The 27,589-nt window shown below is 40.4% G+C and overlaps 1 protein-coding gene across 1 annotated transcript in view; it reads right to left on the reverse strand.

Annotated features, from left to right (window-relative positions):
• Nucleotides 1-23,194, reverse strand: part of LOC122670935 (4-alpha-glucanotransferase DPE2) — a 63,356-nt gene extending 40,162 nt beyond the window's left edge. The window contains exons 1-10 of the mRNA XM_043867979.1: nt 23,115-23,194; nt 22,680-23,076; nt 19,072-19,189; nt 18,890-18,945; nt 18,620-18,747; nt 18,394-18,517; nt 18,108-18,304; nt 7,761-7,839; nt 7,560-7,598; nt 6,210-6,329 (exon numbers count right to left, since the gene is read on the reverse strand). Of these exons, the coding sequence (XP_043723914.1) occupies nt 6,210-6,329; nt 7,560-7,598; nt 7,761-7,839; nt 18,108-18,304; nt 18,394-18,517; nt 18,620-18,747; nt 18,890-18,945; nt 19,072-19,189; nt 22,680-23,033 (1,215 nt within the window). The 5' untranslated portion in view covers nt 23,034-23,076; nt 23,115-23,194. The remainder of the gene's footprint in view (nt 1-6,209; nt 6,330-7,559; nt 7,599-7,760; nt 7,840-18,107; nt 18,305-18,393; nt 18,518-18,619; nt 18,748-18,889; nt 18,946-19,071; nt 19,190-22,679; nt 23,077-23,114) is intronic.
• Between the last annotated feature and the right edge of the window lie 4,395 nt (nt 23,195-27,589).

The raw sequence follows: 27,589 nt of genomic DNA on the forward strand, positions 1-27,589 counted from the left end.
CAAGGGTATCAACACAACTAATTTGATGAAGTATGCCATGGTCAGCCAAATATTTTTGAAATTGGGACTCAGTATACTCTGTTCCATTATCACTTCTCAAGACTTTGAGAGTAGCCTGGAACTGAGTTTGTATCATTTTATGAAAATGCCAAAAACATGAAAAAACTTGATTTTTTTTGTGCAAAAGATACACCCAGGTATGCCGAGAATGACAATCAATAAAAGAGACAAACCAACGATGGCCAGAAATGGAAGTCTTAAGACTAGGGCCCCAAACATCAGAATGCACCAAATTAAAACAAAAAGAACTCCTTTTATTTGAAACAGGATAATTGGAACGTGTCTATTTGGCCAGAACACAAGACTCACAAAAAAAATCATCCTTAGTACGAAGGGTGACCAAACTAGGAAATAAATGAGCTAAAATCCCTAAAGGGGGGTAACCTAACCTAGAGTGCCACTGGTAGAGTTCAGAAGAGACCATGGAGTTCTGGTGTAGTGGAGAGAAGCGACAGTCATCAAGCAAGTACAGCCCACCGTGCACTTTACCCAATCCAATCGTCTTCCCAGACTCCAGATCCTGAAACACACAATGAGAAGGAAAGAAAGTGACTTTGCAGTTAAGATCACTAGTAATACTACTAATGGAAAGAAGGTTAGTAGTAAAGTTAGGAATGTGCAAAACAGAAGACAATGGAAGAGAGGAAGTGCAGTTGATGACCCCCTTTCCAGAGATGGAAGAAAGAGAACCATCAGCCACCTTAACCTTGTCTTTCCCAGAAGTGGGAGAGTATCTATAAAACAAACTAGAGGAACCGGTCATATGATCCGTAGCCCCAGAATCTATGATCCAAGGATGGGAAGCTACAGAAGCACAATGACCCCCAAATGTAATACCTGACCGGGCAAAGTGTGAACCTGAGGGAGCAGGGGAATTGGCAGTAGCTGATGTAGTAAAGGCAGCGGAAGCGGAAGACCTTAGCATACGTAGGAGTGCTGTAGATCCTCTGGGATAGACCGAGGGTCGATGCGGGGCTGCGATAATAGTCTCGATCGATGGGCCTTGGTCTTTGTCTTATTCTTGGTCTTGGCAGCCCTTTTTGCTTCAAAATCAGCTGGTTTCCCATGAAGTTTCCAGCACCTCTCTTTGGTGTGATAGGGCTTGTGACAGTGCTCACAAACAACATTCCCTGCAGCGGAATCACCAAGAGAAGCAATGCCACTAGGAGCAGGAGTGGTAGGGGCAGCAGCCTTGAGAGCTGATCTGTCAGTAATAGGAGGGTGCAACATAGCAGCCCTCCGGTTCTCCTCAAAAGATACCAAGGCATATGATTGTTCAAATGTGGGAAAAGGCTTATGGCCCAACACCTGAACACGAATCTGATCATACTCCACATTCAAACCAGCCAAAAAATCGTATACCCTAATCTTATCCACGTGCTTCTTATAGGAAGCAATATCAGCCACTGTAGTAGGGTGAAAGTCTGAGAAATGGTCCAACTGTTGCCATAGACTGCGAAGAGTAGCATAGTATTTGGACACTGAAAGTTCTCCCTGAGTGGTGTGAAGGACCTTCTTCCGGATTTCATATACTTGGGCATCATTGCCAAGCTGCCCATATGTTTCCTTGCAGGCAGCCCAAATCTGAGAGGCAATGTCCAGAAGAAGAAAGTTATGCTGTAAATCTGAAGTCATAGAGCCTATCAGATAAGACATCAGAACACCATTATTGGCAAGCCACTTGTCCTGAGCAGGTCCTGGTTCAGTAGGCATAACACAAGTGCCATTAATATGACTGGTGAGACCACAGCCTGCCATGGCAAAAGAGGCAGATCTGGACCAGAGAAGATAATTCGAGCCATCTAGTTTAATACGATTTGGTGGGAAGCTATGGTACTCTATCTTGCTGTGACCATCATTAAGTGCCTGATCTGAAGTAGCTAAAGAATTGGTCGAATCACCCATACTGACAGCAAATAAGGCCAATAATAACTTCAAAGTAAAGGCTGAATCACCTCACAAAAAATCAGAACCAGCAACACAAGAAGACCCCTATATCGATAGTGTCAGGGTTTCGAAAAAACCTGAATTGTGGAAATCGATAAAGGGACAAGTGAGGGACAGAACTTGCAGATGATTGGCTGTAACTGTAGTTGAATAACACTGTATAATGTAGAAAATATTCTGCAGAAATTCAGGTCCAAAACCCTATATCGATATTGTCAGGGGTTTTGAAAAAAACCCTGTAATGCTGACATCGATGAAGGGAATAAGGTGTCAAAAATCTGCAGAGAAGTGGCTGCAACTGAGGTCGAGGGACCCTCTATGATAGAAGAAACACCCTGAAAAAAATCAGAACCAAATGGCAGCAACAAGCAGCCCCACCCCCAAAGTCGACAATTATCAGGGTTTTGAAAAAACCCCTGAAGATGGAGATCGATTGGGAGTGGAGGATCTTCAATCAATGAGAAAAAAGGCTGGACAGATGCTGGAAAGGGTGTTGAAGAAGCTCCAATAGGTGAGAAACAGCCAGCAATAATGGCAGGGGCTGATCTCCAAAAAACTTGAAGGCTTCAATACGGCAAGTGATGTCCAGCAGCTATCGAGCAGGTATTAATTCATGAGGAAAAAAAGGAAAAAGAGGTAGGGAGGGGCAGCCACTAGATCATACGATCACCTCTTGTAGTGCTGCCCTTGTGGAAGAGGGAGAACCAAGGAGGAAAAAGCAGAAACAAAGGGGGAAAAAAAAAAAACGATGGAAGGAAAAAAAAGGGAAAAGAAATCGAAGGGGGGGGGGGGGGGGTCCCTAATTCGAAGTCGGCTTTGATACCATGTAGAGAGACTTAAATTAGGGAAAGGCTTGGATAATCTTAGTGACCCCAAGCACCTCTTTATTTATAAGACTAATAAAAGAATAAACATATGTACATGAGCAATGTGGGACTAAACCACATACAAACAAACAAATAAATAAAGAGGAAAAAAGTCCAAAATACCCCCACGGTATTCTGGCCCATACCTAACAATAGCCAATTTGAACAGGGGAGATATAAGCATGGTTTAAAGTATCGGTCCGTATCGTATCAGTTGATACACATCAGTATCGCTCGGTACCAATATGATGCGTACTGATACTATCTTTTTTTTTTAAATAATGTCTCTATTGGTATCGTATTGTGTCGGCTGATACGGCCCGATACAATACAGACCGATACTTATGATAAATACGTTAAAGGGTTCTGTGAGAGTATTGATATGTATTTGCCAATACGGCACGATACAAACTGATACAGTCGATACCAACCAATACATGTCGATACGGCCATTAAAGGCCTTTGTGACTATCAGACTATGATTTTGTTTTTGAGATCTGAGATTGAAGGAGATTTCACAAAAAAAGGTAGGTTTCAGAGACTCCCCATAACAATCATCTCACCGAAACATTACTCCTCTCAACCCACATAGGATGCACTCCCCATTTTTTAGTTAAAAACATATTCCTCGAAGATTTCGACCCCTTATGAATATCCGCTCTACACATTTCTTCGACATTTCCTTAATATCTCTGATAAGACAAGGCATAGTCTTCGATTTATTTCTGAAAAGACGGAAATTTCTTTCCATCCAAATGTGAGCAATCGTCGCACAAAAAGCCAACTTAGCAATACATCCAATTGAATCTCCCTTGACTGTCTTGGCAATCCACTTTACTTCCACAAGAATACCGGGCCCAGGCCTTTTTGGAGGAGAACGTAAACTTTTTTTTTTTTTTGGTGAATAAATAATTAATTCATTACCAAAGGAAAAGAAAAGGGGGGGGGAGAGAGAGAGCGTATAAGGGCACAAGGCCACAAACAAATTACAAGGCCCACCTGAGAGGAGGCTAAGCCTATAAAATCCAAAGCCCAAATGGCAAAACCCAGAAAAGAAAGCCAAGAAACATAAAGCCCACAAGAAAATGCAAAAGCCCACAAGAGCTTAGAAGCCCAACTAAAAGAGAGGGGCATCCAAGTCATTTCCATGTAGGAAACCACAAACCCTAAGCTAACTATCTCATCTCATCATGGACCAGCCGCCGAGACAAAACGGAGCATCATCGGAGCCAAAGAAACAGCCGCTACAGAGGGGCGTTGGCCTTGTGGAGGACCACGGCCAAGCTTGAAGCAGGCCAAGCGAAGTGACAGCCACATCGGAGAAGCACTGGCCTTGCAGAGGGCAACAGTGAAGCGGCTGCCGGCCGAGCATAGGTTGCAGATTGTAGACTATACAGCTGGAAGAAGCACGACGTTAGCCGAACGAGTCAGGCGAATCAGACAGAAGACTGACCGAGAAGAGCTTGCGGCCAAGCAGCTGCAGTCCAAGGGGCTGGCGACGAGCGGCAACTGAGAGCTCCGGTGATGAAGAACGTCTAGCGAGAGAGAGAGAGAAAGCAAGCAGGGCTAGACTACTAGCACTTCGCGGGACCAAACGAGGAGACCAAGCTCAAAAATCCAAAGAAGGGAAGAAAGAGGAGGAAGAAAGGAAAGGAGAGGAGTCAAAGAAGAAGGGGAAAGGAGGAAGAAAGGAAGGGCGAGAGGGGGGAGCAGCCGCCTAGCCGTGAGGCCAGGCCGCTCCTCAGCGGCGACGCAGGAGTTTCTGGTTTCTTTTTTCTTTCGTCAGCGATCCTTTCTAAAAAGTAATTTTCCAACCCTTGACTTCTTACTCAGTGGGCTACCCAGAGAACATAAACTTAGGTTTCAAAAAAACTTGATCTTTGTGTTTAAATCATGGTTTTTAATCCTACTTTTAGCTATAAATCAATAGATTTAGGTAAAACTAAATTGATGCATCAAACTTGATCATTTGCAAGGATTTGTACTCAAATCGATGAAAGTATTGTCTCGTTATACGTTGTTCTCCATTCTAGTGTTTATGCATGATACATGTTATATATAGCTTATTTATATTATTTTTTTGGTCCAAAAGTGTATTTTCATGTGTATCTTGACCATTTCCATGCGTTATTTGTAGCAGACGATATGTATCTCCGATTCAGCTTGACGGAGCTAAAAGAGGTAGGGGCAGACCTAAAATGACTATTGGAGAAGTGGTAAGAAAGGAGATGCATGTGGTAGGGCTCGATCCTAGTATGACCGCAGATAGAGTTGTTTGGAGGACAAAGACCCGTATAGCCGACCCCTTGTAGGGGATTGTTCCCAGGATGCTGCTTTGACTACTGCTTCGACTTATACCTTTACTTATTTTCTTCTAACTCCCTTTTACTCCTTTTATTTCTCTTATTTCCATTACTGTCATAGCATCTATCGGATCCATGTAGCCGACCCCATTTAGTTGGGATAAGGTTATGGTTGTTGTTGATATGTATCTCCGATATGATATGATATGTCTCTTAACATCACCCTTCCGATACGATACCTGATTCCGATACTTTAAACCTTGGATATAAGTTTTCAAAAGTAGCTTAAATTCTACTCTGAATTTCACTCTGCAAATTCTGTGTATATCTTCATCTGAAACTTGAGTTCTCTTTTAATCTATGATCTGTTGTATTTCTCTAAGATTCTGTATTCTATTTTTCAGTTGATTCAATCAAATAACTATCAATTTACAGTTATGATACTAGTTTTACCGTCAATTGCAACCTTGCCTTGATATTTTGTCCAGATCCCTGTTAGGCTTAATTCACACCAAGCTAAATAATTGAATCAATTTTGATTGTGGAACAAGGTCTGATTAGTCCATCTGGACTTGCAGCTTTGATTTAATATCTGTCTGATCAACACTTTTTTAAGATATTGAAGTTCTTTTCCAAAACCATACCTGTATCTAATTTCTGAGATTTCTGTTAGTCTTTCCGAATGTTATCTGGATTCTAATTAGTTATTCTGAATACTAGTCAAATTCTATCATTCGTATTCCATTTGGGAGTGTTATATTGTTGTCCAAAAGAGAAGTTGGAAATTGGAATCTCCATTCGGCTATTCCTACGTTAGGAAATCTGTTTCCTACATTAATAGAGGATGAATGAAGTATTAAAAGCCATAAACAGGTCATACAAAAAAAAATTGAAAGAATTAAACAAAAAATTGATTTTTTAACAGTAATACAACCGCTGTGAAATAGAATATAAACTGAAACTGTTAAGGGATTTAAATGCAAAAGATGATCTTGGTTAGAATACTCTGATAATGGCATAAAGAGGGACTTACTTCATTCTCAGAGAAAAATTTCTCAAAGGAACTGGAAGTAAGTACAGAGTCCTTCTCTAAGGTGAATATCTTCTTGGCTATTGAAAGTTTAGTAGCCATGGTTGCTTCATAATCAACATCCTGCACAAGTGCAACACTGAATAAACCATTACTACAAACATGGATGAATGAAATAGACATTAGATAGTCGGGTAATCAATAATCATCATGTTCACAAAAGGTTGGTGAGCTTTGCAACGTTCACTAGGTGTCATGTAGTAACTCGTAAGTACCAGTAGACATGGGTGGGTCCATCCGTCCATTTTCTAAAGATCATGCATTGAAGTTAATGGTCAAGTTTCAGCACAGTAAGTATCTAATAGGGAATAAAATAATTGAAAGTTTTTACCACAACTTTCAATTATAATATTCTACAACTTTGATGCACTTTTAACGTACATAGAATGCTCATCTAGGGTTCAAATTCAACCAATAAGAGGAGTGAGGGGTCCCCTATATCATGGAACACCCCAATGTGGAGTCATCTGTGTTGAAACTTCATGAAGTCTGCTCACCTTTGCAAACATTATCAGGAGACCAAAAAAACTTCCCCTAGTATCAAAAGTGTTAATGTTTCACCAAATAACCAAATTAGTTTTCTTGCAGGCATGAGCAAAGAGAAGATTCCACATTTGTCTTCTAATTCAAGCCTGGTCCTTTGTTGGAGATTCTTGTACATCTCTGTGCCTTAAATGAAGTATCGCAAAAGAGACGCAACAACAACAATAAACTCAGCCTTATCCCAATTTAATGGGGTCAGCTAAATGAATCCAAACAAAACAAAGTAGGGAAAACTAAAATACTGAAGGTATATTTTCCTAGAGAAAAAGAACTCTGTCCGGGAGTGTGGCCTACGCCAGCACTCCCATGAGTCTATCTCTCTCTTCCCTATATGAAAAGACACCTCTGCCCCCTTGTTTTAAGGAGGAGAAAGATAGACACATGGGAGTGCTGGCGTAGGCCACACTCCCGGACAGAAAACTACTTCCCATTTTCCTATTACCACGTCTAACAGATATGGCTGTAGATAGGATAACGACACAGGAAATAGTCAAGATAAAGCTTCTCTAGTTCTTTGATTGGTTGATCAATTGATTTGCTCCGAAGCATCCACAAAACAGGTTTCACAATATCTCTCCAATCTTGAAAATCATCAAATTTGAGGAAGGCAAAAGGCATTTACAAATTCAAATATTTCATTGGAAGTGTTTCCAACAATTATTCCATTATAAGATTTGAAATATGGCACAAAATTAAGTAACCAGTGAGCTTCTAAGCCTTTCAACGATGGCATGGGCTAGACAGCATTACCTTTCCATCAAGCTGTTCTTTTGCCTTCAAGATCTCTTTCTGCAAACAGACGAGTGATTCAAGAGTCAGTCCTCAAGGTGTAAGAAATCCACAGAAAAAGAGGGAGAAAAAAGATTTAGAATTATGCAGATTTTTGGGATTAAACTGAAATAAAAAGCACAAGTTCTTTATAATTAACCATGAGACAAAAAATATAATCACCTTAATATCCCCAGGTACATTTTCTGAAAGCGCCTGTACTCTCAGATATAATGGATGCAAGGCAAATACAGAGAGAGAACTGCAAGACAGAAATTATGGAGCAGAGAAAAATGATTGAGCTTACAAATTGATATTTAATAATGTAACTTTGATTTCCATGTGAATTGAAGTCCATGAAAAACCATGACCAATGAAAAACAGGCATACTAGAAAGCCCATAATATTTCATCATCTTCTCAATTATTCGATGTATGCTTCAGAAGTAAGCAATTTTTTGCCAAATGAGGTGCGGGTGGTGGTGTAGATAAGCACTAAAACAAACAGGATAGTCATAGTGATGTAGACCAATTAAAGAATAAGACAAGATGGTCCAGCCAGCCCATCAAGCCCAGTCCAATCAGCCAGCAGCCAGACTTACAGGCCCACCTTTTGGTCCACCATTGTGGGCCAGAAGTAGGCCCATCACTACTTTATTCATGTCTTGAGTGGGAGGATTATGAGAGGATCTTGATTCTTCCATGGACTGGGCTGAGTCCTATAAAAAAATGTTGGAAAAGGAATTCGATTATGAATCGGAGTCCAATTCCCACTAAGAAAACTCAGGGGTAATTTGGTAATTACCCCATCACTTAATACTAGGGTTTTGCACTATATAAAGATACATTGTGAAAAACCCTGCTACAGGCTCTCATCACATTACATTGGTTTTCCATCTCCAGTTTCCTTTTTTACCAGTCTGTGATCAGGCTTTTGGCAAAAACCCAATTGATTGTAGAGGACCTTCCATTCAAGGGAACGCAAAATTGTACGTGTGCGTGGGACTCATTGCGAAAGGGCTAAGATTGCATGGAGGCTTTACGTTTGTGAAGTTTCAAGTAAATTTCGAAACCCTAAGTTTCGTTATGAAATTTGAATGGTCTATGTTAGCATTATTATGGAGTTCTTTTTTTCTTTAGTTCAAGTTAGATCTTCTTTCTTTACTTATTTGTATAATCCAGCTTGAGGGGGAGTGTTGGAATATGTACTCCAGAATACCGTAGGGATATTCTGGTCCTTTTAGGGTAGTTTTTATGTTATTAAGTTTAAGTCAGCTATGTGGGTTTTAGTCCCACATCGCCTATTTCAGTCTCTTGTAACTTTCCTCTCTATTATAAATAGAGGGGCTTACCTATCAATGAGTCTAAGCAATTATTCTCTCATTCTCTCTTTTCTAGCCCATGATTCTACCAACATGGTATCAGAGCAGGTCTGATCTAGGTTAGAAAACGAGAAAAAACCCTACTCCATCTCTTCAATCGATCTCTCCCTTCTTCTCTTTTTCTCGGCTTCTCCTTCTTCTGTTTTTTTTCTTCTCATCCTTGTAAGGGGACAGCACTAATGAGGTAAATACAATATCCAATGATTTAGTTGCTGCCCTCCTCCAGTATATCTATTTTTTTCCATTAAAAACTGCTGGAACCATCTCTGCAATTTGGAGTTTCCCAGAATTCTTTGGAGATCAGAATCTTATTATCATAGAAGGCTGACCTTCCACCATTGGAGCTCCCTTTGCTATCTTTTCCAGCACCTTACTACCCTATTCCAACAGTTTATCCCATCGATTGTAACGATTCCAATTCGCTTCCGCTGAATCGTACCTGCGATTCTAACAGTGGCATCAGAGCCTCGCTTCCGTATGGGAGTCCTTCGAATTTATTTCGGCATTGTGCATTTGATCCATTAATTTTTATTTCACTAAAAGAAAAAGACCAAGGTGCAGGGAGGCCAGCAGGCCCACCCACAAGTCCGCAACACATGGTGCTTTCATGCACCAGAGAAGCTACAACCCTATTCAAATTTCAAACCTAGACTGAATTTTTGGGGTTTGTACACTGTTTACGAAACAATGGTCATACATACACTTAAATAAATAAAGCAATCATGGCATGAACAGTGTTTTATGAAACATGACTACTTGGTTCACACAAGCCCAAGCCCGCATGTGTTGGAATCAGGATCTAGACCCCTGTAACCGTCTTTCTTTCTCCATGTGCGGCTGGCCATGGCCGGCTGCTGCTGGACTTGGCCGGCAGCAGCAGGTCATGGCATGACCGACTGCTAATAAAACAAAAACAAAAAATAAAAAAAACTGCAAAAGTTGCAGTCATGGGCAAGGAAGGAGGTAGAGTTTTTTTTTTTTTTTTTTCAAACCCCACTGGTGTATTTACCTGTTTGCCCTTTCACTAAAGTGAAAAAGGCTAGAAGCACTTAAATCTCTTGAGCCTTCACTAAGTAGAGCCTGAACGAGCTCAAGTAGTGTTATGGAGTTGTTCTTTTATGTTGGGTTTTAAAAACCCTTATGGAGATAAGTGCATGACAAATTCTTTAATGCTAAATTTGATTTAATGTTAAGATCTTGTTTGATAGGCATGGAACATTTTTGTACATGAGATGTACATGTGTTGTACGATGACATAAGTATTTACTAGAAGTTAGTAAATTGGACATGTGGTTTTTATAATTGTTATTTTCCCACATTAATGGAATAAAATTGAAAGGAACAAATACATAATGTGCATGGTGGTTATGGGATTTAAAATTAATCATGAGATGAATTATGTGGATGGCATGGCATGCATGTGGTGATGTTTGTAATTTTCTCCTTTCTTTCTTTCCTCCTTCTCTCTTTATGTAAAAGTTGTAATTCCCCTCAGGCAGTCCAATTGGTGGGCTGATTTCCTGAGTTTTATTTATTTAAAGAGAATGTAATAAATAGGATTAGATTTTAATTTTATTTGATCGTGATCATGGATCGATGCCTGTTCGATGATGCTGATCGAGAGAAGATTGGAGGATGTGATTGCTTTCTTGAAGAGTTCAAGGCCTTTTGATTATTTCCTTGTGAATTGTAATAGTTATGGAGGATGTAATTTTAATTGCATTTACATTTGCATTATTACATTAATAATATTGTTTGGAAGTGAAATTTGAAGCTATGATTACTTCCACCCATCATACAATCAAAGTGAATTCGTATTGGATGCGAACTCATGTTGATTGTAGATGTAATCCCATAACCACTAGTTCCTTTTATTTTCATGTGATGGATGGATAGATGACCATATTATAGTGATGATTGTATGCATTCCCGTTTTTCCTCTTTTTAAAGCAAGTGCGATATGGGAAACCCTAATTGGTGGGATTCCCATGGTCTCCCTTAGTCGGTGGGTGTAGAAATCCTGTTGACCTACTCTTGTAGATGCCGATAGGATAATGCTTCGGTAGTTTAATAAGATGATCTGCATTCAACTCCTATGTGATAGGTAGAGGATATGGTCAGTGGGAGATACATTGCTATAGTGGGCATTAAACCCACGATGCCATGATTCACTCTAAGACAGAAGGTATGCACTTGACTTAAGAGTGTGTTAGCCGATAGGAATGGACATGACACTCAGGTGGCCAAAAATCATTGGAAATCTACATGACGGACAGAATAGTCCACTCAACCAACATGTATGTGAACTCTGATAGGCTAAGTCATGTGCATAAGGGTTAGTTTGTTCCAATGCATACCTCAAAGCTTGGAGGGAAATTTAAGGTGTGAGTGACCATTGATATCAGATTCGCCCCTTCCTTTCAATGGTATTAGATCGTGCTAATTCGTTATTTTGTACATCGTGTAAATTTGCTACAATGTCTTCCCAAATCAATTATACTAACCTTATTAAAGACCACACTTTAACTGGCGCAAACCTACATACACGCCTAGAGCGAACTGCAATACATTACAAATGATCCTCCTGATCGTGATCCTAAAGACCCTACTACAAGCATAGCCCATGATGAGTAGATGCGTGAAAATTCTATTATCAAGATATGGTTATGAAACAGTGTTGAACTTGTTATTGCCTCCAATGTGCTGTTTCACACACTTTCTAAGGATGTCTGGAATGACTTATGTGAAAGCTTCTCTCAAGAAAGGAATATCTCCCGTATATATGATCACTATGAGAAACTCTTTACCTTCCAACAAGGAGATAAAACCTTGAAGAAGTATTTTGCCAGTTATAAGGGCATGGTTGAAGAACTGCAAATACATCAGCCTTTGACTACCAATCTGGATCAATTAAAACAACAAAGAGCTGAGTTTCATGTTGCAAAATTCCTTGCTGGACTACATCCTGATTACCAATCTGTGAAGAGTCAGTTGCTCACAGGGGAGAAGGTTCCTTCTCTCAATGAAATTTTTTTTTATATTACCGTATGGCTAATCCATCCAAGTTTGACAATGCACCCAAGGACACCTCAGCCTTTGTTGCAACTTACAAGTCGTGGACGAGAATGTGGTCGTGGTCATGGCCGTGGCCGTGGCCGTGGCACTAGTAGACGAGGTCCAAGCCATCAAAATGTTGACAAATCTTCCCGCCAGTGCTCTTATTGTGGCAAACCAAACCATACAGTAGATACCTATTTGGCCAAGCATGGAAAACCTGACTGGGCGAATGAACTAGCCAATGCTGCCATGACTGACACTACTACTGAGAAACCTACCAGTGAAATGACCCAGAGTACTACAACTTCATCATTTGTGTCTCGTTATAATTACAACCAGCTAGTCAAAAGCCTCCAACAACTTGAAGTTGCATCTGCCTCCACCTCTACCGCCACTTTAGCCTATAATGGTAACTCTGCTTTTTATCCTTCTACTTCATGGCTTATTGATTCAGATGCTTCATGTTACATAACTGGTATGAAACACATGACTGGTAAGGCAAGTTTATTCTCTTCCATAAATCATGTTCAAACCTTTTCCAATGTTATCCTTGCTAACGGATCCTCTACTCAGGTAGCTGCTCATGGAACTGTCTCTCCAACATCCTCCATAACCTTCTCTTCTGTTCTTCATGTTCCTAAATTACCTTTAAGCCTTAAGTCTCTTAACTGGTCGGTAACTTTCTATCATTCTTATTGTGTTTTTCAGGACCTTCACACAAAGAAGATAATTGGTGGAGGGCTTGAGCATGATGGGTTGTATTATCTAGATGGCACCGGACCTTCCACTATTGCTATATCTACTACCATACCATTCTACCATGCAATGGCATCTACGCCTTGGTCACCCCTCTCTACATAAACTCCAATTAATGGTTCCTAGTTGCAAGTCCACATCTCATCTTGACTATAAGGCTTGTGCATTGGGCAAACATCATCGCGCCTCTTTTTCTACTCATACAATACCTAGAAGTTCTTCATTGTTTTTTTTAATTTATTCTGACATTTGGGGTCCGTGTCGAATCCATAATAGATTAGGATTTTCTTATTGTGCTAGTTTTGTGGACGATTATTCCCTTTCCACTGGGGTTTATTTGTTGAAGGACCGAACTCAATTTCCTACTGTATTTCAAAATTTATATCAAGAAATACAAAATCAATTTGGCACATCGATAAAAAAAATTTCGTTCTGATAATGCTCTTGAGTACACTCAAACTGAGATTTCTGATTTTTGCCTCACCCATGATATTATTCACCAAACCAGTTGCTCATACACTCCACAACAAAATTGGAGTGGTCGAACGCAAAAATTGGCACTTACTAGAAGTTGTCCAATCTATTATGCTTCAAATGAATGTCCCTCAACGTTTTTTATGTGATGCTGTCCTTACTGCCTGTTATCTTATTAATCGTATGCCGTCCTTAGTTTTAAATAATAAAGTTCCCTTTTCTATTCTTTATCCTAAGTCCTTTTATTTCCTTCTCCACCAAGTGTTTTTGGTTGCGTGTGTTTCGTTCACATTCTTCACCCCACCATTGATAAACTGTCCCCTCGATCTATTGAATGTATCTTTCTTAGTTAACTCGTACTCAAAAAGGATATAAATGTTTTGATCCCATTTCTAGTAAATAGTTTATCAGTGCTGACGTCAAATTTTTTGAAAATACTCCTTATTTTTCTCGTACTTCTGTACCATCCACAATTAACAATGATGATCTTCTAGGTCCACCAATACCTGTCACCATTGCCATCCCCTCACCAATGTAAGTCTATCACTGTCGTCGCTGTGGACCACCGACCTTACCATCTACCACTACTCCTCTACCAGCCTCCACTGTCCCCACCACTGAACCTGGTCCATCTCACCCTGCTTCTGCTATTCCAGTCTTGCCATCTATTACAGCGGATGCCGATCATCCTGACACTCAATCTGACTCTGATGTTGAGGGCTTCATCAACCTACCCATTGCTATCTGTAAACGTACTCATTCTTGTACTCAAAAACCCCACAAATCTTTAATTGTTTATCCTATTGAACAGTTTGTTTTTATTTCTCATCTTCCTTCCCACTATCACCCACTTGCTTCTGTTTTATCTACTAATTTTATACCTAAAACCCATCATGAGGCATTCTCTCACCCTGGTTGGAAGGCTCCCATGGATACCGAGATGGATGCTTTATTATCTTGAAATACTTAAACTCTGGTTTCATTACCTCTTAGGAAGGATTTTGTTAAGTATCAATGGGTTTATACTATCAAATACAATCTAGATGGCTTTGTTGAGCGGCTTAAAGCCCGCTTGGTCGCTAAAGGCTATACTCAAACATATGGTATAGATTACTTTGAGACTTTCTCTCCGATTGCTTGTCTGAATTCTGTTCGTATACTTATTTCTCTGGCTGTTAATTTTGATTGGTCCTTGTATCAAATGGATATAAAATGCCTTCCTCTATGGGGATCTTCAAGAGGAGGTTTATATAGAGCAACCTCTAGCGTATGTTGCTCAGGGGGAGAATTCTATCAAGGTTTGCAAGCTTCGTAAGGCAATTTAAGTTCAGCTCCATTGTCACTCAAGTTGGGTTCTCACAGTGTTATTCTGACCATTCTGATTTTGTTCGCCGACAGAGTTCAAAAGTGGTGGTAATGGTAGTCTATGTGGATGACATCATTGTCACTCAAGTTGGATTCTCACAGTGCTCTTCTGACCATTCTGGTTTTGTTCGCCGTCAGAGTTCAATAGTGGTGGTAATGATAGTCTATGTGGATGACATCATTATTTCTGGTAATGATGCTTCTGGTATTGCTCAAGTTAAATCATATCTTCATTAGCATTTTCAGATGAAAGACTTGGGTGTTCTCAAATATTTCCTTGGTGTTGAAGTTTTGCGAAGCAAGAAAGGTGTTAGTTTATCTCAAAGAAAATATGTCCATGATCTTCTGACTGACACTGGAATACTTGCTTCCAAACCAATAGATACTCCCATGGACCCCCATCAAAAACTTGGGTCCATTGAGAGTGAGGATTTTTTATCGGTATCGAAGATTAGTTGGAAAACTTATTTATCTTACTGTCACTCGTCCAGATATATCCTTTTTCGTTGGAGTTATTAGTCAATCTATGCAATGTCCAAAGAATTTTCACTAGGATGTTGCTTTCCGTGTGTTCCGATATCTAAAAAGTGCTCCTGGTAAAGGTCTTATTTATCGACCTAATCAGAATGCTAATCTGGTTGGGTTTTCTAATGCTGATTAGGCTAGTGGTGATGGTGATCGGAGTTCTACTACTGGTTATTGTACCTTTTTGGGTGGTAATTTGGTCACCTGGAAAAGCAAGAAACAAACCACCATTGCTCGATCGAGTGCTGAAGCTGAATACCAAGTGACGGCACATAGTACAACTGAGTTGATGTGGGTAAAATCTTTACTCCAGGAGTTGGGATTTCCCATCACTCAATCTATACAGATTTTTTGTGATAATCAAGTCGCTATCTATATTGCCGGTAATCCTGTATTTCATGAGAGAACCAAGCACATTGAGGTTGATTGTCACTTGTTCTGGATGTTGTTATAAAGAAGTTAATTGCTACTCAATTTGTCTTTGCTACCAATCAACTAGGTGATATGTTTACAGAGCCGTTGTTTGGACCTGCGTTTCGTCGGAGTTGTTCCGGGTCTAGGTGATTTGTAAGCTCCAGCTTGAGGGGGAGTGTTGAAGTATATCAAGTTCCTAGGAGAAGGATAAATCTCTATTAGAATATTCTCTTATTCTAGTCAAGATTCCCCTCCTTAAGAGTCTCTCCTATTTTGTGTTAAGTTATATTCCTAGTCCTAGTTGGAGTTTCTAGTTCTAGTTTCCTAGTTTAGTGCTAAGTTTATTTTTTTCACCCGAATATTCTCTGGGACCCGGGCCAGCCCCTAAAATTTTATTAATGTCATCCAAAAGAATAATAATTACAATGGGGGCACATGCCCGCCTTACCCCAACCCAATATAGACAAGATTGACACTCCACCACTCAAAACCAAGAGACTCACTACCCCACCCAGCCTGTACAAGCTATTTCCTTAAGACCGGCAAACCAATAGCATTCTCACGTGTTATTCTCCGAAGGCCAAAAGGAAGATTATCCTCCCCTTGAAATTCCGCATCCACCGCCGCGTCGCATGCCAAGTTCGCCAACCAGTCCGCTGCTTTGTTACCTTCTCTGAACGTAAAAGAAATCAAAGGTTTTAACAATCTTACCAGCTCCGCTGTTTCCTGGAACCAATACCAGACCTTCCAACACCCACACCTTCCCTTGGCAATGCTTTGAATTGTAGCCATCGAATCCGAATTGACCACGACACCTGTCACATCCAGCCTGGCGCAAAGCTTCAGCCCATCGCCCAAAGCCCTAAGCTCGGCAATGGAGTTTGTACACTCCCCATAAAACTTTGAAAACGCAGCAATAACCACGCCCTCGTTATCCCTAATGATACCCCCGCCACCACCCATACCCGGGTTCCCTTTGAAGGCGCCATCAACATTAAGCTTCACCATATCAAAGGGGGGACACCAGTACACAGGTTTAGGCTGCCTCCTAATGGGGGGATGATGCGAAATACCAAAGTAGCTAAGGATGAGAGATTTCTTCAAAGATGGGCCTTTTGCACACATAGAATAGGAAGAAACCTCACCAATCCAACGTCTAATGGCTTCTACAATCGAACTCGCCGGACAAGATTTTTCTCCATACCTTCTATTATTTCGTTCTTTCCACAGCTCCCAAACAATAAAGGAGGGAAGCAGTCCAGTAATAAACCCGCTCCTGCTCTTACCATTAGCATGCCCCTGCCAGACAAGTATCTTCTCCGTCACTCCCTGAAGAGGAACGTCCTCCACCTCAAGCAGACGAGAAAAAAATGACCACACCTTAGAGGCAGTCCCCCAACCCCACACCAAACAATGGGAAGCCGACTCACACCTAGGAGTTCCATAGTTTAGTGCTAAGTTCTTTTTCTATTTTCCTATTGTAATTTGGAGTCCTAATCTGATTAGGAGTTAGTCCTAATATGATTAGGGGTTCCCCCCTTTAATGTAACAATTGAGTATAAATAGATAAAAGGTGAGGGAGACTGTCATATTCGACAGTTCTCTTCTCTTCACCATCTCTCCTAACCTCTTCTTCTCCTCTTTCTCGGTTCTGGTTCTCAAATAAGTGTTCTTGTTACAACAACCATCGATTCAGCCCTTGGATCACCATCAAACTTTGGGGTACTATTCCTCTACCCTAGCAGTCCATTCGACCAGAACTTGGGCTTAATCTGATTCCTGGTTCCTTACCCATCAGTCCTCTTATATTGCTGGAATTTATATCCCACAATCCTACTTGTGGGTTGGGTTGACTACTTGCTGTTTTAGTAAGTCTGCCCCTATTAGGGGTACAATGGAGAACACGAGGAAACCTCCAAGAGTCCTTCAAGGGCTGGAGTGGTACAAATGGATCTCAAAATCCTTAAAAAAAATTGATTGCTTCTCCCACCACCAATTTTATAGTCTATCTGGAAGGAAAGAATAAATTGGTTTATAGTAATCAGATGGAACCAACTGAAAAGGGCGGGAGCCAAGGCCAAGGTTTAGTATTTTTTCGGTTTTATTCTCATAAAGAATTCAAAACAACTCTGTACAGGATATATGCAGAGATTGGGAAAGGTTCATTAATTGATTTATATTTTTTATTTTTAATCTAGTAAATAGCTTGTCCAGGGCTTCCCCTTAAATAAAATCATACTGTCTTATCAGGAGGGGGGGAAGCCCATAAAACTCAACAGCAAGAGTAACTATCTGATCATAAGAATCTTGATTAGAGATGCCTCATAAACATTAAATTAGTATCTAACTGTTATAACAAATTAAAAGGACAAATGAATATCTTATGATTAAAGATTTCCTTTCGATTTCCTTAGGGGGAAAAATGAATATGTAACCAAACCAGAGCAGAAAATATGGAGATTTCCTTTCATTTTCTTAGGGGGAAAAATGAATATGTAACCAAACCAGAGCAGAAAACATGGATTTCAGTTACATAAATTTCTTGGAGAACACTATACCTGTAAGGATATGAGTCCCACCACATTCCATGCACAGATGTATCATTGATTGGCAAAAGTTGAACCAAATGGAACCCTGACTCAACTGCCCAGTCAACAAGCAACTTCAAGTCAAGAAATTCTCCAACTCCAAGATCATCTTCTGACCTGACAGAAAACATTGGAATTGCAACGCCAGCACCCCTCCATGGCATTTCCTGAAAGATGGTTAGAGCCTACTTGACACTATTCCATGAAAATTTGTGGTTTATTTCTTTCAAATATTTGATTTCATTCTTTAGTTTACCCGAAAGACACCATCAGATAGGCAAATGTATCTTGGTGGAATTTTTGAGCCAACAGAGAGCTCCCGATTTGAACCCATTTCCAGTGAAGTATTTCCTGTCTGGCTATTTTGACAGTACCTATATGTGAAACTATGGTTAAGGCAAACCAAGAGAGAGAGAGAGAGAGAGAGAGAGCATAACCAATATCATATCTAAAATGTAGAATGAAGTAAACCAAAAGGATATTTTATTGGGAATTCATCCTTCTGTATCTCACAATCCGCTTGCCAAAACGATTCACCAGCATAGCAAAGTTTAAGTCCATCTTTAATTTTCCACTGTCCTAACCGGGGGGAGCTACCTATCACATAAACCTACCAAAATGTGCCAAAGGAAGAGTTCAAATTACAAAAACTATGTAAAAGGATCCATAAATTATCAAAGTATGCATGTCAAAAATATCATAGTATATGACAATGAAAATTGAAACAACTGAATTGGTGACAAGGGACTTACTGATGTGCCTTTTTCTATCTTTGGGCAGCTAATTTTAAAATGAACGAGAACAGAATCTGTTTATATCAATAAGCAATTACAAAAACCAAATCATCCACCAAATGAAATCATCAAAGTACAAGTCTTCAAGTAGAATTAAAGACATGGAAACGAAAACTTAAAAAGCTTTAACAGAGATATACCTCCTGGTTCAAGGTTCTTCTGGAAGGGTAAAAGGAGTGTTTCTGAATCCAAATCCCAACTATCTTGAAATATGACATTCTTGAAAGCACTTCTGAAAAAGAGAGTTTCTGAAGCAGGCTGCTTACAGAAACCAAGTACAGAATAGCGATGTTATAATGTATAAATTCCATCAATTAAAGGAAATTCGATTCAACTCAACCGCATTAAGAAAAAATCAACTGTAATAATACTAGTCATTTTTTATCAAAAAAAAAAAAAAAACTTGCGCATATAGATGGAAAACATATAAAAGAAGGGCTCTTACAAATAAAACGACGTTGATGTTACACTTATCAACAAAAGGTTGTCATACCTTGCATGTGGCCGACTTGGATGGGCAAGGTTGAATGCATCTAATACAGAACCCAGCACCCATCTTACTGGCCAAATTTCAGCTAGAATCAAGGACTGGAGGGGTAAAAAGCGAAGTTTGAAGTTTCATAAAAGGGAAAATGTTCTCTGTTGGGAGGGGGGGGCGCAGGCCACGCCTAGACACAGTGGGGGGCAAAATGACCACCCCGCCCCCATGAAAGGCGGAAATTCCGCCCCTCGAGATGCCAGTGCACTCGCATGGCCCCTGCGCTCCCCCACAGAGAACGTTCTCCCTTCATAAAATTACAAAAATTCCATTTCACTAAAATGGAACTAAGTGGCATTTCTATATATGTCAAGTTTGAACGCATTTTTTAATTATTACCAGTGTTTTTAAAATCTCTTTCTGATTCAGGTCGATCATAGGAGCAACCAGATGTTTTTCTCAACCCAGACACCATATGACATCATCCTAACTGCCCAAAAATGGTGGGACAGCACGGACAACCAGCGGTGACAACCAGCAGGTGTCCCGAGCATCCAGACCAGTATCCCAAATGTCCCTTTAAAACACTCATTACAAGGAACTCCCCCTACTTGTTTTGGGCTAAAGCTTAACCAGTGCAATGGGGTATGGGTTCCTCTATCACATGGAGCCACCCATGAGTATTGATGTAGCAAGTCCCAACAAATAAGAAACATGACGACTAGTTGTTGCTCATCATATAAGAAATAGCAAACTTACTAATATGTTTCTTTTTGTCATGAATAAAATATGTTAAAATTTCAAAGAGACAAAAATATCAGAATGCCTCAGATATGCATTTTACAATAAGGAGCAAGGTTTAAAGTATCGGTAGCGTGTATCGTATCGGTCAGATGATTTTAAGAGATGTATCGTATTGTATCGTATCGTATCATATCGTATCATATCAGAGATACGTATAGAAGATACGCATGGAAATGGTCAAGATACATATGGAAAAACACTTTTGGAACAAAAAACAATATAAATAAGTAATATGTAACAAGTGTCATGCATAAACACTAAAATAGAGAATAATGTATAACCAGACAATTGCATTAAATTAAAATTGTTATGAAAGATGAGGTTCTTACATGTTGTAATAGTATATAGCCATGAAGAGTGTTGGATGATGTTGTAGCACTCTTTGATTCGTTTTGAAGTCCAAAAGTGTGAAAAACCAAGATTAAATGCAAGATGTTAGACTTTAGGTTGAGAGTTTTCCTCCATTTTTACGTCAGAACAATAGTTGTATTGAGTCTGTGAGTGAAAAGGGCTTTTTTATGGAATGTATCGACTGTATCAATGGTATCAGTATGTATCGGAATGTATCGAGCCGTATCGGCCGATACATATCGATACGTATTAATGTACCCACGAATCCATTTATCAATCGTATCGATGGTATCGATAAGTATCGATCGTGTCGTCCTGTATCGGCCAATACAATTTGATATGATTCAATATAGTATTTAGAAAGAAAAAAAAAAGAGGCGTATCGGTGCCAATCGATACCGATACAAATTGGCCGATACGATACGATAAGGACCGATACTTTAAACCCTGATAAGGAGAACGATTACCTTTTAAAAGTTAACAATTGAATCAAAAACCAGAGGCACCAATTTATCTTGGCATGATTTTGTGGAAGAAGATGAAGGTGTACGGTGGTTAAAGGCAAAACACTTTCAGCCATGTCTAGAGGCTAGAGCATTCCATGGCTAACGACTTCACAACTGGTGTTGTAGCTACTCTGACTCACCCGTCAAAGGCAGTTTCCATCCCACTGTATCCAATCTAAAAGCTTGAACTATTGGGTGGAGGGACTCACAGGTATATGAGGAGACAGAAGATCTCAGGAGATATGGGACTATTCCCAACACTCCCCCTCACATGTAGGTTGGACAAAACTGTGTACACGTGCACAGATGAATGGAGACAGGTCTAGAACACTGCACCAGGACTAGAGAAAACCCGCTCTATTACGATGTAAATATCCAATCCAAATGCTCGAACTATTGGGTGGAGGGACTCATAGGTATATGAGGGGACTGAAAATCTCAGGGTCTCTCAACGCCCACCACAGTGCAATGACCTTAGAACCACTTCACCCAAAAGCATCCCAGGTTAATCCAAGAAGCATAACATTTACAACCTCCTGGATCACCTTTTATCCATCACTTAAGCTATGTTCCCAGGTACCTCCAGATCATTTTTCTTCTCCAAGCAACCCTTTTAATTGCAGAAAGCATAAACAATCTACCCTGCTGATTAAAGAATCTAAAAATAGCTACCTGACACATCTTAAGTATTACAATCTTTAGTACTTCTCTTTATTAGCAAGAACTATGACCTATCTTTCACACACACATATATTCAATTCTTTAAAGCAGATGAAAATTCTTAACCATGTTGCACTTTGATCACCAACATGAAATTAATATCCCTATACGATTGTGCAAGAATTAACAGATGAGTTCCTGGTCCCTCTCTCTCTTTCTTCATCTTCTTCCAATGCATGTGTAATGAGAATCATTTAAAATCCATCAGAAGCACAAACAGAGAATCCAATGCAAGAAACAGAAGAGATTACTCTAAATTCAGTCCACACTAGACCTGATATGATCTAGTACTCCTGCAATTAATATCCAAAGTTACCAGCACTGCAGACGGAACCAATTTCATTTTCCTAGTTGTAGCTGACCACCACATAAATCAATTGCTATTTGAATGTAAAATGGAGTTCATTTATTTATATCTTACTGACTTCCAGTAACATGAACAGATGAGTTCCTTGCCCACTTTCCTTTTGTCACTTCATCTTCTTCTAGTGCATGTGTAATGAGATCATTAAAACTTTATCAGAGAGCCCAAACACAAACATAATGCAAGAAACAGAAGAGAGAATTCTAAAATCAGTTCACACTAAACTTCAATATGATTTATTAAGTGTTCCTGCTACTAATATCCAAAGGGTACCAGAACTGCGGCGAAACCAATTTCCTAGACGTAGCTGACAACAGGAATCAACGGCTAATTTAAAAGCAAAATAAAGTTCGATTATATATCTTTAAAGGCTTCCAGAATCAGGACAAGAAATGAGCATCGAATCTGCTCTACAGTGTTAGGGAAGGCGCAGAATTTCTGAAGAAGATTACAATTAACAAACAAGTAATATGTGTGTGTGGGAGGGGGAGAGAAAAGGACAAATAAAGAAGATGAGAACTGGACCTGCCAGAGATCACGAAGCTCCACCACCTCTCCACCGTCAATCCCTTCAGGAAGTTTCAATGGGCGTTTCTTTCCATCCTCGCATCTCAGAACATTTCTATTATCGTCCACCAAATAATAACTGTACTCACATCCGAACCCGCTTGGAACCCCTATTCTTCCGCTCCATATGAGCTCCCCACCTTCTTGAAAAGGGCTCAAAAGCAGACCCTTCTTCACATTCCATGAACCAAGCACAGGTTCGGAGCCGCAGACTAGCAAGCTCTGACCCCATTGAGTGTAGTAAGGTAATCTGAAGCTCAAATTCACCGTTTTAAAGGACTTCTTCCCCGACAACACACCCAGATTCACCATTTTTGCAGAAAATGAACTACACCCAGATGAAAACTATCAAATCCACGTATCCAAAAAAAAAAAATGTATATGTATCAAATCTGGCAAAATCCAACTGAAATTAGATCAAAATTTTGAAGCGGAATCTAAAGTGAAGGTACCAAACCAATTGCAACTGCAACAGAAGCCTACTTTCTAGATATGACGAATATCTGACCAAGAGATTGATATAAATCAATTATAATGAGAAACCAACCAACTATTGACCATTCTCTGACAAAACAAAATGAACAGCTTGAAGAACTGAATGGACAGAAAACTAGTAAGAAACCACGGTTTCTGAAGGAAACAAAGCAAGCTGAGGTAAAACCCAGCTGAAATAAATCGTATTTTTCTCCCTTTATGGAATTAAAAGTGAGATATTTTTTCGTCTATGCACAAATGCCGATTCGTTTGGAGGAAGAAACAAAATGAATCCTCAAGTGGGCTTCTGTTGGCGAACTAACAAAAGTAACGTGTCGATCAAACCTCTTTTGGGATTGAATGGAAGAGGAGCGGCGAAGTCTCTATCGATCTATGTGATTATTTTCAGTGCCATTCTGTCCCTGAAGCCCGTGAAGTTTCTGAATTCGCGGGTTGCCCGTCTCATGAGAGAGTGACAGTTGGAGGGAGCTGACATTGTTTTCTAGTCTCAAGTAACGAGTCACACCTTTGACAAAAAAAAAAAAAAAGGGTTTTTTACGATTACTATCCCAAAAACTTTTATATCTATAATTATTCTCCCAAAAACTTTCAAACAACTGCTTTCCTCCCCCTGATGCATACTAATCACTAAATGACCCCACCGTTACAGACCCGTAACAGAAGGGATTAGTAGTGATACTGTATCGTTGTCACGGAATTTCTAAGACCAAAATGCCCTTCGTCCAAAGTGAAATATAATTCAGTATATTTCACCACAAATAGAATTACAATGATACCCTTTTACATCATCTTCAACCTAAATCACCCATTTCAATCTTTCCTCCACCACCACCACCACCACTACCACCGCTGCCACCGCCTTTGTTCTCAAATCAATTAAAACACATAAAATCCAATGGCCTAAAAACCCCTCAAGCGTATAACTAAAATTCCCTCACTACGGCTGCCCTGCTCACCCTGCTTCGAAGCCTCAACGACATCGCCTCTCTTCTTTCTATTCTCACTGTTTGGGTTTATTATTGGATTTGAGTCATTCTTTGTTATAGGCATTAATGCTTCATAGCAAACCTACACCAACCCACCACCTGCAACCCAACAATCTGATAGGATTACTCTTCTCCCAGGCAGCCCTCAAACCCACCCATCTCACACTCTCAGGCTACATCACCGTCCATCCAAGCTCTGTTCTACTAGGTTTTTGAAGCTCAATCTCAACCATCCAAGAGCCCTCTCCTTCTCGGGCTTAATAGAGGTAGGGCTTAGCAATCAATCAATCAATCACCTACCCCCATTTCCTCTTATTTTTCTTCTTCTCCTTCTCCTTCCTTTATAATTCATTAATTCATCCATTCCTGTTTCCTTCTACTATTTAATACCCTTTTCTTTCCTCTGTATTTCCACTTTTATGTATTAGGTCCTGGTTGTTCATCAATAGGATATGGTGTTGCTGTTGAATTGGGCCCTATTCGTGTTAAAAGAATTGGAGTTGGACTTGAGTTCATTTTGTCCTTGCAGAAGTACAGAGGTCTCGCATTAGGGTTTTTTCTTCCAAATTTTGTATTTCTTTTATAATGGGGATTTATCATACTAGAATCTTCAGATTCTTTTCTATTTTTGATGCTGTAGAAGCAAATTTGTTATTCGTTGAATCTCCAGTGGGAGTTGGGTTCTCACTTGCAAAACAACCTAAAAGATTACTGCACTGCAATTTCCTCAAAGTTGCAAAGACAAGCGATAAAACCACTATGGATACGGGTTTCTGTTAACCCTTCACAATTCTAGCGTTGGGTTTGGCAGCGAAGTCAGCGATGTTATCGACAATGAGGCGGGATTGCAGAGAAGAAGAAGAAGAAGAAGAAGAAGAAGAAGAAGAAGAGAAGAAGAAGAAAGAAGAATCCTTTTAATCAAAAGGGTAAAAGGGTCTATTTACATGGACCTAGGGTTATATGAAGGGCATTTTGGTCCTAGAAATTCCATAACAACGGCACAGTATCACTACTAACCCCCTCCGTTATGGGTCTGTAACGGTGGGAGTCACTTACTGATTAGTATACAACAGGGGAGGGTAGCAGTTGTTTGAAAGTTTTTTGGGAGGAGTAATAGTAGATATGAAAGTTTTTGGGGTGATAATTATAAAAAACCCAAAAAAATAAGTAACGAGTCACACTGAGATTCTTTCCAGTACATTGGCGGTGCATAGTCCTAGATCCAGCCCTTTAGAACTCTTTTATACACAAATTAGCCTTATCAAAAAAAAAAAACCTTATACACAAATTAGTGAAATTACTAAATAAGGGAGTCCATTGGTACTGATACATCCAAGATTCACCGGACCAATCAGTGGCTGCCACGCGTCACAGAGTGACCCGCTCCAGAACCAAGGAGAACCAACCGGGGGTCCCACCCGGGGGCCGCCAGCACCCAAGTGTGGCCTACACCCAGGCACGACCTCTCACTCAGGCGCGGCCTGCACCCAGGCGCAGCATCGTGGACACAGACGTGATGTACATGGACACCGGGGCCACTCGTCTATGACCCAATCGTGTCACTACAGACTCATGTCACCACCAGGACTCTAGGCCACCGCTTAGAAGTCACGTCACCCAGACGGATTCAAGCACCAATGACGTTATCACCACACGCGGGTGTCTATCCGCCAAGGATCTTGATACCACCAGGACACTCCCTCCCGTGGGGAGATGGCCAATCAGGATAGAGCCCCGTTACCCAGGGCCTCTATCCACTCAACAGCACACTCGCCATCAAACTGGGACTCTCCACACCGCCATACACTACTATAAAAGGCAACGTACACAACCCCATTGCGGGACATAAAAACTCATATTGAATAATCACTATTCATCTGTTTGCTCAGGAGATCTAATTTTGGCATCGGAGAGCCCTAGGCCGGAACCACACCGGTTCTCTCTGTTGACCCCTTGGTCCACTTGCAGGTAACGGCACTCGCAGGACAGCTCGACGATTTCTTGGCGCAATAGTGTAGACGCTGAATTTTGGCACCTTGGAAGTGTGACTCGGCGATGATGATTAAAGCTCGACTGGCTTGCGTGGTGACCAAATGGGAGAAAATTACCAATTTACCCTTACCCCACTTTTTGTACCCTTACCCCACTTTTTTAACCATTTTAAGCCCACATGTGAAATTTCACTCCAATCTGACGCCTTTTTATCAAAATGACTATCTTACCCCTGGCCTGGTTCTCGGTATCTGGACTGCCCGATTTGGCCCAAAACACTTTGGATGACCTTATTTGGTCATATTAAGCTTTCACGAAAAGTTTTGGCTAAATCGGGTAACTTTTATGAAAATGACCATTTTGCCCCTGGCATGTTTCTTAGTACCCAAGCCACCCGATGTGACCTGAAACCATTTGGATAACTTTATTTGGTCATATTGTGCTTACACATAAAATTTCATGTAATTCCGGTATCATTTGGACCTTGATCAGTGTGAAACACCATTTACGTGCTTTCCTCAATATCCGCGCCATTTTTAGGTAAAATCTGACCATATCTACCACACGTATGGAAAGTACATGTTGAGACCTTCGCGGCGATATGTGGCGCATCAAAATCGGCCATTCGGATCAAAAGATATTGATGTTTGAATGTGGACCTTTAAAATGGAATCTCTAAAAGGAATATATAAAAAATTAAAAAAAATTAAAAAAAAAAAAAATGGGACAAACTGAGTTGACCCGAACCGGGTCAACCCAGCATGACCCGACCCAGCTAGGACTATCGGCAGGGGACAAAGCCCCACCATTTAGGCTGAGCCACACAAGGCCCATCACCCATGCCCAGCAGGCCTAGGCACACCCATGCCCAGGCTGCACAGCAAGCCTAGGCACACGCAAGCCCAGGCTGCGCAGCAAGCCTGGCCACACGCAAGCCAGCCCATCACTCCTTATCCTAGCCATTAAGGCCCCAGGGGTCTTTGAGACCTTTCCTCGAACAGTTTTTCCCCTATAAATAACAGGTCATTTGGAGGGTTTAGGGACGGAGAAAATTCATGAAAAAATTATCATTGTGAAGTTCGTTCTCCCCTCTGTCCATCCATTCCAGAGACATCTCCATATCATTCTTCCATAGACATATAAAATTCCTCAAATACCCCTTGTTCACCACTCTTGCCATTCGGAGAAAACACACTTGGAGTGGCTTTCGGTGCCTTCCGACGATAATTCCGGCCATCCAAGGATATCTAGACTGAGCCCAGACACTTCCACGCTTCAAGGGTAGGTTTTATATATCTTTATTTAGTTTCTATGTATTTCTTTTGATTTTCTTTAGTTAAAAGAGGCTGTTTTCAGTTAAAAAATCTTCAAAAATAACACAAGATTGGTAAATTT

Source organism: Telopea speciosissima, chromosome 8 (genome assembly GCF_018873765.1).
Source record: "Telopea speciosissima isolate NSW1024214 ecotype Mountain lineage chromosome 8, Tspe_v1, whole genome shotgun sequence".
Lineage (NCBI taxonomy): Eukaryota > Viridiplantae > Streptophyta > Magnoliopsida > Proteales > Proteaceae > Telopea > Telopea speciosissima.